The sequence below is a fragment of the Eschscholzia californica genome, unplaced genomic scaffold, assembly GCF_041429995.1.
Source record: "Eschscholzia californica isolate CP2 unplaced genomic scaffold, dmEscCali1.0.p SCAF_1, whole genome shotgun sequence".
In the NCBI taxonomy this organism is placed as follows: Eukaryota; Viridiplantae; Streptophyta; class Magnoliopsida; order Ranunculales; family Papaveraceae; genus Eschscholzia; species Eschscholzia californica.
In genome coordinates this window covers 77,530,693-77,542,512 of record NW_028238198.1, presented here as the reverse complement: position 1 = coordinate 77,542,512, position 11,820 = coordinate 77,530,693, and the positions used below count along the sequence as shown (strand labels likewise).

The 11,820-nt window shown below is 36.2% G+C and overlaps 2 protein-coding genes across 2 annotated transcripts; one reads left to right on the top strand and one right to left on the bottom strand.

Annotated features, from left to right (window-relative positions):
- Window positions 1-1,449: 1,449 nt before the first annotated feature.
- On the top strand, window positions 1,450-7,701 carry LOC147569404 (cellulose synthase-like protein G3). The gene is made up of 7 exons (XM_086655884.1): window positions 1,450-2,123; window positions 3,706-3,855; window positions 4,115-4,240; window positions 4,386-4,826; window positions 4,927-5,274; window positions 5,402-6,027; window positions 7,574-7,701. The coding sequence occupies exons 1-6, from the start codon at window positions 1,482-1,484 to the stop codon at window positions 5,945-5,947; spliced, it is 2,253 nt and encodes a 750-aa protein (XP_086512010.1). The 5' UTR covers window positions 1,450-1,481; the 3' UTR covers window positions 5,948-6,027; window positions 7,574-7,701.
- Window positions 7,702-10,027: 2,326 nt separating this feature from the next.
- Window positions 10,028-11,540, bottom strand: LOC147569403 (putative E3 ubiquitin-protein ligase RHA4A). The gene is made up of 3 exons (XM_086655883.1): window positions 11,103-11,540; window positions 10,931-11,007; window positions 10,028-10,535 (listed from the first exon to the last, which is right to left on the bottom strand). Exons 1-3 carry the CDS (start codon window positions 11,352-11,354, stop codon window positions 10,232-10,234), a joined length of 633 nt encoding a protein of 210 aa, XP_086512009.1. The 5' UTR covers window positions 11,355-11,540; the 3' UTR covers window positions 10,028-10,231.
- Between the last annotated feature and the right edge of the window lie 280 nt (window positions 11,541-11,820).

Below are 11,820 nucleotides of genomic sequence, written 5' to 3'. Positions count from 1 at the left end.
TCCAAAGTTTGATTCAAGTTTACATTAGAGAACTTTGCTAACATATGCGCAACATTATTCGCCTCACGAGGACAATAAGAGAACTCTGTCTTCTCAAGCTTTGCAATATCTGACTGGATCTCCATTACAATCGGTTTTATTCTCCACGGTACCTCATTCAGCTCCTTCGAGCATGCATGTATTACAATCATAGCATCGCCCTCAATACCACACTCATACTCGGGGAGTAGTAGTGCAATGGAAAGTGCTAGCTTTGCAGCCCTTGTTTCTGCTTCCAAAGGAGATGGTTATACATATATCTATAAATTTTGATAATTTTCTACATGGAATAAAGTAGATAGTAGTTTGAAGAAGGATAGAGAGAGTGAGAGAGACAAAAATAATGAAACTCGCCAACAAAGAACTAGTCCCTCTCTTCATACAATCTCATCTTTATCCTAAAAGAAGATGAAATGAAAAAGGCGTCAAACACGAAGGAAAAAAGGAGAGATGATGAAAAATACGTACAAATCTCTTGTTTTCTCTCGGAACAATTCTTTATCTTTCGTAATATTAACAATAAATAAAGGTAAAGTTAACCTATCACTAACAAAAGAAGAAAAAAAATGACAAAAAAGTGATTTAAGTGGTCATTTTAAAAGCTAGTCAAAATACCAAGTATTTCAGCAAGTTGGTCAAAATACCAAGTATTTCAGCAAGTTGGTCAAAACACGAGGTAAACATCAGTGCATTAAACCGTGACAACCTTTCAACTATGTGTCTACAAGAGAAGTTACAAATCCTGGCTGGTCCACATAGGTCCACCCCTGCACATAGATAATATTGATTCTTCAATTTATTTATCTCTTTAATAAAATTAGACATTAAATTAATTCTTTTTACCAAATGGATACATGTTTAAATATCTTGTAGAATGTAACTCTTTTTCTTTTTGAACTATGAAGGTAACCCTTTCAACAAAAAAAAAATATCTAGAAGGTAATTCTACCGCATATCAAAAAAGATCATTAAGGAATTTTTATTTTTTGTTGAAAGATCATTAAGGAACTCAACAAAAAAAACGTAAAGGACTTGAGGCATCTAAAACTATGCATAGTCTACAATGATAAAGAAATGAGGGTATTTAGGTCATTTTTAAGCGTGTGGTTCACATACGTGGAACACATTGACGGGGCCTGATCGGCCCTAAAAAAAAGTAATCCACCCTTGGATTCACGTTGATTTCATCAAGAGAGAAAGTGGTTGTGGATCCAAGGGTGGATGGCAATTCACGCCCCTTTTCACCACAAAAATTCGGTCCCCAATCTTTTTCCAAGAAGTAATGATAACGACCGACATGATAACTCTTTTGAATATTGTGTCAGACAAATAAGACAAAGGATATTCTGGTCTTTTCACCCACAAGAGTTGGGAAAGACAAAAATACCCCTCCTTCAATTTGCTTATATTTTCTCACTCGTTTGTGCTCGACCCTATCTTCTATGTTTGGGATAGAGGGAGAGGCTCAAAACTCAAAAGATAAGTCCACCATGAACACTTCCTCTCTTTCTCCTCCTCCTCTTCACACGCTTAAAGTTCTGCCTTCCGCGTTGTTTAACCGTATATTTGCCTTAGTTTACACGTGTGGTATTATCTCTCTATTCTTCCACCACTTCCTCACTCTCTTCCACTCAACCACCACCAACACCATCTTTCTCCACCTCACTTTCATACTTTCCGATGTAGTACTAGCTTTCATGTGGGCCACCACTCAGTCATTCCGTATGCGTCCCGTTACTCGCCATGTTCACCCTGAAAACCTAGCCAAAGTGGTACCGAATGATCGTGATTATCCGAAGCTAGACGTGTTCATATGCACAGCTGATCCATACAAGGAACCACCCATGGGTGTAGTTAACACAGCTTTATCAGTCATGGCTTATGATTATCCGCCCGATAAGATATCGGTATATGTATCTGACGATGGAGGATCAATGTTGACTCTATTTGCTTTCTTTGAAGCTTCAAAGTTTGCTACTCACTGGTTACCATACTGTAAGAAGAACATGATAGAAGATAGATCCCCAGAGGTGCACTTTAGCTCTGTCCATGCTAGTAAGTCAGCTGAGGTTGACCAGCTCAAGGTACAAACCTGAAATTTTAAATATTTCGCCAAGTTTTAAAGGTGTCTCTTATAAGTACTAAAGTCGTCTTCCTCCAAATCTGAGGAGTTTGTGAGAGAAGGATACGTCTTTAACAATTCCCAAGGACACTTTAAAATTTCCCCATCTCATATGTTTGATTATGAGCAAAACTATGAAGTATTGTTTTTGTGATTTGTGAACAACAAGGTTAGACACCATGTCTCCTGGGATTCCCACTTGAACCGCATGTGAGAGGAATAAGAATTAATTTCTCTCTCCACGTGACTGAACATGTGACAGGAGAGAAAAACAAGAGTTTCTCTCACATACGATTCAAGTGAGAGTCCCACGAGGTGGGTTGAGTGTACCTTTTGTTTTGTGAAACATTTAGATGCTACCATTTTAAAGATTATTCTATATAAAAAATCTAGGGGCTCTTATTCAAGTTTCCACAAAGACAAAAGAAAATAGTACTATAAGTCTATTTGAGACTTCTAGGTACTGCCATAGGCCAACATGAATTGACCTAAACTTTATTTTCTCCAAATTCAATGATTTCTAATGCTTTAATATCTACACCATCTATATAATATCTCACCTTACACCAAAATCATTAATTTAACCATAAAGGTTTTTGTTTTATTTGGTAAGATGTTTAGGTTGCTAAACTTATGGGACCAACTCCATACAGAATTTTTTGTCTCAAAGTTGTTTCAACAAAATTCTTAGAGCATCTTCAAAGGTGCTTCTCCTAATGAACATTTTTTAAAAAAATTTAGGGTGTATTTTTAGGATTCCACTCCTATGGTCAAACATTATTCATCTCTCTTATATAGTTTAATTCATTACTATAATATAGCTTTTTTCAAAAATTCATTACTACTAATATATTATTTTAAAAAGACATAACAATTATATTTAAAAGCACAAATGTATTAGATTTAAGAAAACATTAATGAAAAGAAACATCGTAATAAAAATGCATTTTGTTATATAATGTGTCTGCATTATAGTGCATAGCATGATTACAGAGGATGAACAAGAAGATCATGTGAGTGTTAATAATTTATATGAAAGGTCAACGGTTGGTAGCCCAAGTGGTTCCAAGGTGTTGACATAAACTCCAAAAATCTCTGGAGGTCCCAGGTTCGAATCCCAGAGAAGGTGGAATCTTTGGTTATTTGAATTGGGATTATTAGGGTATAAATAAGGTAGTGTAGTTGGGCTTTAGGTCATTATCTAGTTGGGCTATAGGTCAGGTTATGTTTGAGTGGGAGTATTAGGGTATAAATAAGGTAGTGTAGTTGGGCTTTAGGTCATTATCTAGTTGGGCTATAGGTCAGGTTATGTTTGAGTGGGGCTATAGGTCAGGTCATGTTAGAGTTTGAGTGGACGGTTAGCAAGCTTATCACATCTTTGATGTATTCAATGACAATTGTACGACAATGTAATCAGTTTCCAAAAAAATAAAAAATTTATATGAAAGACCCCTTTCTGATATAGACTACTTTTCACGGTTGGATCAATTACCTTGTATTTAACAAACATAATTGATTTTAACCATTGGATTTTTCTGATCTAGATTATGTACGAAACAATGAAGATGAAGGTAGAGAGTGCTGTTGAGAGAGGTTCTGTTGTTGATGAGTATATCAAAACCGATGTGGAACGCCAAGCTTTCAACAAATGGACGGCTGGATTTTCTCGTCAAGATCATCCCACTGTAATTCAGGTATTAATAGACGATGACACCAATTTGACTCAGTTGGGTCGGTTCAGTTTAATATTTTTTTTTTGAATTATGAGCGTGTCTCGAACCCTTGACCTCTAAACTAGAAGACTAAACCTCTTATAACTCCAGCCAAAGGATGTTGCCCGATTCAATCTAATAGATCAAGTCAGCCCTTCAGATCTGAGTTGCATCGGTTGTAGATAATACTGAAGAATGAAAATCAGTATATGGTTTCAAATGTCATCTTGCTTGTTAACAGGTTTTGTTAGAGAGTGACAAGGACAAAGACATCATGGGCCATGATATGCCAAATCTTGTGTATGTCTCTAGAGAGAAAAGCAAGACTTCCTCACACCACTTCAAAGGGGGCGCTCTAAACGTTCTCGTAAGTTATTTTAGAAACATTACTTTCACATATAGTTAACGTAAAATTGATATCACTAATCCTTTGTCTTGTTAGAGAAAAAAGAGAGCCTAATTTCTATTCACGTGAAAAACTTTAAGTGAGACAATTTCTTTTGTGATTTTAGCTTCGGGTATCAGCTTCAATGACAAATGCACCAGTAGTCCTAACATTAGACTGTGATATGTACTCAAACGATCCAAGAACTCCAATTTACATGCTTTGTTTTTTGTTAGACACAAAGACGTCGCGATATGCTTATTTACAGTTCCCGCAACGTTTTCACGGGATCAACAAGAATGACATTTACGGCGGTGAAAATAAACGACTATATCAGATAAACCCTATTGGTATGGATGGTTTAGCAGGAACGAACTATGTCGGAAGTGGAACTTTTTTTCGTCGACAAGCTTTTTTGGGTGGCCCTTCTTCATTCATATCTGCTGAAATACCTGAGTCAAACTCGGAACACGTCTTAGATAAGTCAATTCAGTGCGAAGCTGTTCTTAAACAAGCTCATACCTTTGCAAGTTGTGATTACGAACGTGGTACAAAATGGGGTTCTGAGGTAAGCTTAAGGGAAATATTGGGCTTTCACTTTCGACTTTTTTAATAAATCTAATAACGTGACATGATAGTCGATACTTGATATGTACATATGTTCGCAGATGGGCTTCAGATATGGGTCATTGGTAGAGGACTTTTATACAGGTTATCAGATGCATTGCCAAGGGTGGAACAGTATATTCTTCCATCCAAAAAGGGCAGCATTTTTGGGTGATATTCCAATCAACCTCTATGATGTATTAAGCCAGAACAAAAGATGGGCAGTAGGCTCACTAGAAGTGGCCTTTTGTGAGTTCAGCCCAATTACACATGGAATAAAATCGAGAGGCGTCCTTATGGGCTTAGCTTACTCTTACTTCGCATTTTGGGCCATTTGGTCCATCCCAATCACTATATACTCACTTGCTCTCCCATTAGATATTTTCAAACAAATGAAGATCTTTCCCAAGGTATGTGTCTACAATACTCAATGTCAGGGGGCACTTAGGCCCACTGACTCTCCCATACCAAGTTGGGCCTTATGACAATCATAAGCCCATGTCCTCAATCACTTCTAATGCATTTGTGATATTGCAGGTGTGTGATCCTTGGTTCTACTTGTATGTATTCCTATTCCTAGGGTCCTATATACAAGATTGTTTAGACTTTGTTTTATTGGGAGGAACAATCAGACAATGGTGGTGTGATCAAAGAATGTGGTCAATCCGGGGCCTTTCATCTTACTTATTCGGAACTATCGATTTCACACTTCAGTCATTACATATTTCTACCTTTGGATTCAATATAACAAGTAAAGTAATCGACAGTGATCAAAGTAAACGATACAAACAAGGTATATTCGAGTTTGGAGTGGCATCGCCGTTGTTTATACCGTTGACATTGGCCGCCATAATCAACCTAATATCTTTTTCTATCGGTTTAACAAGAGTAATCTTGGGTTATGTGAGCATGGAAGAAACTTTTGTTAAATTGTTCATGTCAGGGTTTGTGATAGTAAATGCTTGGCCAGTTTACGAAGCAATTGCATTTAGGAGTGATAAAGGAAGAATGCCCTTGAAGACTACAATGGTGTCTACTTTTGTAGCATTACTTTTGTTCTTAGTAGTCTTTTTTACATGTTAAATTTGAAGGTGGTTTTGTATTTGACGGTTAACTTTGTAGACCAATAATGTCATTAGCAAAGGTTTTATACCGCTTCACTAGTATTACCAACTAGGGGTGGGAATCGGGCGGGCTCGGACGGGTTCGGGCAAGAATGAGCCGGGCTCGGGCGGATCGGGCTTGGATAAATCGAGCCCGCAGTAGGGAGTCGGGCGGATCGGGCCGGACAAAACACGCCATATTGGTGCCCGTAGCCCGTCCGAGCCCGGCTGTCCGAGCGGGTTCCAACGGGCTCGGGTCGGACGGGCTCGGGTTTTTTAGACTTAAAAAATATTAAAAAAAGACAATTCTTTAATAAAAAGAAATTTTGTTGGTATTGGTAAAGTTCTTGATTTTGAACTCTTTCTATTATAAGAAATAAAACCCAGTTTAGGTATTGATTTTCCATTAAAATTTGATCTAAGAAAACCTAATCAATTTAGAGTGATGAGTAAGAGATTTCACAGGTCCATTAAGAAGTATGGTTGAAGAAGCCATGAAATGAAAAAATAAACAAAAAATACAACAAGAAACTACTAATAATCTTTAGATTGAGTTATTGAAATCCTAAAAATCAAAACCCAGGATCAAATTTTTACTGTAACTCAACTATATGGGATTACCAGAGAGAGAAGGAGAGAGATTATCATAGGGTGAAAACCTAAACTAGAAATTTAGGAAAACTTAGACTACAAAAAGATCTTAAACCCTACATCTTCATACTAACAGATCTGATTTATTAAACCCTAGAACAAACCCTAAATTTCCATAATAACAAATCTTCAAAAAGAGATTAAACCCTAGATTAACATTACTGTCAAAATAATAAACAAAATTACAACCTTAAAAATAAAAAATTCATATCATCATCATTTAACAAAATACACCCATTTGAATCTCATATAAGAAAAAAGAAAAACAAACTACGCAATCTTTTATTCTTTACCTATACCCCACATGAGGAAGAAGAATAGTAGAAACAGATTAGAGAAACAATTTTACCAACCATATTCTTCATCACTCTTAACCCACATGAAGAAGTAAATTGTAGGATGATAAATTAAATAATGAGATGAGTGTTTAGTTTCAATGGTTAAGTATTTAGGGTTCATTGTGGTTTATGTTTTAGTTAGAGAGAGAGAGAGGCAGAGAGAGGCGGACAGAGAGAGAGAGAGAGAGAGGCGGACAGAGAGAGAGAGAGACAGAGAGGCGGACAGAGAGAGATGTGGGTTAGCTTTCTTAGGGTTTCTGCTTTTGGGGAGGGTTTTATAGGAGATGAATGGGCAACCTGTTTAGATCCAACGGCTGATATCTAATTTTAAGAGATAGCCGTTGGATCTAAACAATTCACGCGGATTGTGAGAGTAGGGTTGCGGGCTTATCTTTAATCGGGCTCTCTCTCGGGCTCGGGTAGCGGGCAGACTCCATCGGACGGGTAGCGGGCGGGCTTTTCGGGCCGGGACTCGGATTTGAGAGCATGTCCGAGTCCCGGCCCAATTAACCCGAGCTATCGGGCCGGGTAAGCCAGCTCGGGTTGGCTTCGGTCATCGGTCTCTCGCGGTTCGGGCCGAACGGGCCGGATCGCGGGGTTCCGGACCGTTTTCCCAGCCCTATTACCAACGGCTTTATACCCTTGTCTAGTATTACCAACGGTATTGTACCCTTAACTAGTAGTAGGGTTTTTTAAGATTTTAACTAGTATTACCAACGGTTATGTTAGAATTTTTTCATTTCAATTTTGCGTAACTAGATATGCTTTTTAACAATTTTCTTTTCTATTTTCTTTTCCAATTGTTTTAAGGGGAATTTGGTCAAAACTCCCTAAGAAATTATGACTTTGGTTAAAAAAGATTCATCAAAGTTTTTTAGGCTTCACCTCCCTGATGGCAATTATGTAAATTTCAATTTCAGTAAAAAGACCAACCTAACCCAGTCTAAGAAAATACCTTGCAAACACCTTGCACTGCCTTGCAAACACCTTGCAGAGCCTTGCAAACACCTTGCATGGTTTGCAAACACTTTGCACTGCCTTGCAAAGCCTTGCAAACACCTTGCAGAGCCTTGCAAACACCTTGCATGGTTTTTGCAAACACCTTGCATGGTTTTTGCAAACAAATTGCAGAGCCTTGCGAACACCTTGCAGAGCCTTGCAAAAACTTTGCAGAGCCTTGCGAACACCTTGCATGACTTTTGCAAATACCTTGCACAACCTTGCGAACACCTTGCAGAGCCTTGCAAAGCTTTGCAAATACCTTGCGAACACCTTGCAGAGCCTTGCAAAGCCTTGCAAACACCTTGCAGAGCCATGCAAATGGTTTGCAAATTAGTTTTTGAATTGATTTAACATGAAATTTGTTCAAATTATTATATATTGTCTAATAGAATGTTGTATCGAAAAACTAGCTAAAACCCCTACAAATTCATAATAGTCATTTTATAAGCTCTAGCACCATCATTTTACATTTCTTCGAAAAACTTACAAAGCTTTCATGAAATTCTCAATTTGAACATAAATACCAATCATTATTGTCCAAGAAAAAATATTTCTCATAGGCATTTCATCTAGCAACTTTATAGCTATTTCAACCTACCTAAGTCTTGTATAACCAATTAACGTTGCATTCCAAGCAACAACATCTCTTTCAAGCATTTTATCAAACACATTGCATGCATCAACTATACTTTCACAACTTCCATGTAAATCCAACAAATAAGTTTGAACATAAACATCAAAACTAACAAATTGTCATCCATCATTCATAACTCAATGAAAATAAAGCAATGAAGAAGTTGGATTATACCCTACACTATCAAATTCTCCTTCCATTGAAAGTATATAAAACTTTCTCTCTCTAGAATTTAGAACCAAAAACTAAATCAAACCCCTTAAAAACCTCTTCAAACAACAAGCAAATAGATTAAATCACCAAAACCTAAAAACATCAACCTATCTTATAGCCAAAATCAATTCAAACCCCAGAAATTCTAATCGGCGTCAACAATCTAACTTGGTTCGTTCATGAGAAAAACTCAAGTTCCTAATTTTTTAGTTAGATTATTACTAGGTATTTCTAATTGAATGAAGGGTATTTTTGACTCTTAAAAAGTTGGTGCTTTTAAAAATGTCCTTCAAACCTATTTTTATAACTTACTTGGGGCCTAGCTAGTAAAAAAGATGGTTTGTCTTTTTAACAAAAAAATACAAGAAATTGGGCCTCCGGCCCAATTTCCTGTTGTTTTAACTAGTATCACCCTCTACACAGTTGACGCCCGCAACTATACAGTTATCTTATATCCCGTATATTGAACTTCTTAAAAGAGTATCTTTCTTAAAAGAGTATCTTGCATGCCAATTGAAATCACTAGCTAGTTTGATATGATATGACATGATTAAACCTATATTTGAAGTCAAGTTCTTTTTTATTCTCATTGCGTCAATTCACAACATATCTTAAACCATTAAAAGAAAAGGAATTCCAAAACGGGGAATTTGGCCAAAACTCCCTAAAAAAATTGAGTTTTGGTTAAAAAAGATTTATCAACTTTTTATAGGCTTCAGCTCCCTATGGCATTTTTGTAAATAATCTAATATAGGGAAAAAACGAAACTGACCATATTGCAAACCGGTTTGCAAACGAGAGTGCAAACCAGTTTGCAAACGAGAGTGCAATATCATTGGGCCTTAGCCCCACTGATTGCAAAGTATGTGCAAAGTCATTGCAAGGCAAACCAGATTGCAAAGCAATGCAAACGGGATTGCAAAGCTCTGCAAATCAATTTGCAAAAAACCAGATTGTAAAGCAGTGCAAACCAGTTTGCAAAGCTCTGTAAACCAGATTGCAAATCAGTGCAAACTAGTTTGCAAAGCTTCAGAAGCTAAGATTCTAAGGGCAATTTCGGCATTAGAAATGGGAGTGCTTTTAGAATTGTCCTTCAAGCCTATTTCCAAACTATATATGGGGCCTAAAAGGACAAAAAGATAACTTGTCTTTTTGACAAAAAAAAACATGAAATTGGGCCTCCGCCCCAATTTCCTGTTCCAAAATTGGATATATCTTAGCGTTGCGAAATAATTTTAAAATTTGCAATATATCTAAAACCATTACAATACAAAGCCATGATAGTATGCAGAGATTTGCTTCTTCGCAAACAATTGAGTTTCAGAACGAATCACATGTTCATCATCGATTGAAACGCGATATTTCTCATGGATTAATCTAACTTACGTCAAGTAATCCTTATTTTAAAAATCATTAAACTACTAAACTAACTCGCCCCGCTTACATTCACACTAATGGAAATATGTTCATCAGAATTATTTCTTGATTCTCTTAGTTGTTCGTCACGGGAAGGTGGGTTTGTTGTGAGATGTTGAATGGTACTAGAGGTTGCTGATTCCAGATCATGTTTCAGCCTAGTGATGGAAAGAACAATGAAGCATCTGCAAAGAGGGCATGTAGTATTTGTTTGGAGCCAATTATGAATGCATTCAACATGAAAGACATGTTTACATTCTGGGATTTGGTGCAATTGTTCTTTGATTTCAAATTCTCCCAAGCACACACAACATCTGTACCAAAAAATGCAAATTATTAGATTTGTTTTTATATAAGTTGACACATAAATATCAAACATTAGCCCGAAAACATATATATATATATATATAGAAAATCCTTTTGTAATGTTATATAAATTATACTGCATTTTATTGGTTAGACTTATTTTAGTATGAGGTAAAATCTTTTTGTAATTCGACTTAAAATAAAAGGGTAGTAGTGTCAAGAATTTGAGAATGTTACGGCGTTAGTCAATAGGGATTTACCGAGGACGCGACAGAAACCTAGTATGTATAAATGAATATCATATTTTAAATATCAAAAGTTTAAGATTATCTAACAAGTTGATGGTTGAGTGTTAGAAAGGTTTTCAACATTGAGGATGAAATGATGAGTTATGTTTACTTACTGTGGATCCTTTGCCTTCAAGTCCTCATCAAATATAATTGTGTGAAGTTTTCCTTTGAACTCATCCCTCAAGTCCACCTGAAATTTAATATACACACAAAGAACATGCAAAATCAGATATTATATATATACCAAATATAGCAAATTAAGAATCCATGAGAGTGAGAGAGTACCATAGAGACAAGAGGGGAGATGGTTTGATTGAGATTAGTGGTTGGAATTATAGAAGGTAACTGAGATGAGACTAGGTTAGAGTTTCTTCTTCTTCTCTTGAGGTAAAAAAGGTAAAATAAAAGGATAAGAATTATGGAGAAAAGGACAGGAACTGAAAATATGAAGGTTTGATAGAGTTTGAGTTGAAGTTTTGGGGGATAGAGATGAGAAGACATTGAAGTGGTACTTCTAGTTGAAAAAGTTCCCATCATTTATGCCAATTAATCTCCTTTCTTTACTTCTTAAACTCAATCAAAATAAAATGAGACAAAAGTCTTTGATTTCTATCCAAATAGAAGTGCTACTAATCCCATGTTAACTCATACTTGTATCAAGTTATGATGGAAGTCTATATGTTTGAGAGAATGAGATGTGTTTGCTTAGATAATGCAATTGAAGAGAATGCAACTTTATGAATAAAATATTTTATATATGTATATATTATATATATAATTCATCTTTAATATCCAAAAATAATTAATGGGTAATTTCTTTATCATGATGGGACAAGCCCATGGCTCTCCACTATAAAATTGGGCCTTCACAAGCATCTTATAGCCCAAACATATCATACTAAAATATACAAATGGATATCTTTTGTGACATTATTAAACAAAGTTGCTTTTATTTATTTGTTTTGATTTGAAGACAGAGTCTTATCTTCAATAGTACTTCAAT

Coding starts and splice junctions, on each gene's coding strand:
- LOC147569404 (XM_086655884.1), top strand. CDS start 1,482: ATGTTTGGGATAGAGGGAGAGGCTCAAAACTCAAAAGATAAGTCCACC. Junction 2,124..3,705: donor CTGAGGTTGACCAGCTCAAG/GTACAAACCTGA, acceptor TTTCTGATCTAG/ATTATGTACGAAACAATGAA. Junction 4,827..4,926: donor GTACAAAATGGGGTTCTGAG/GTAAGCTTAAGG, acceptor ATATGTTCGCAG/ATGGGCTTCAGATATGGGTC.
- LOC147569403 (XM_086655883.1), bottom strand. CDS start 11,354: ATGATGGGAACTTTTTCAACTAGAAGTACCACTTCAATGTCTTCTCAT. Junction 11,008..11,102: donor TCTCCCCTCTTGTCTCTATG/GTACTCTCTCAC, acceptor ATTAAATTTCAG/GTGGACTTGAGGGATGAGTT. Junction 10,536..10,930: donor TTGAAGGCAAAGGATCCACA/GTAAGTAAACAT, acceptor TTTTTGGTACAG/ATGTTGTGTGTGCTTGGGAG.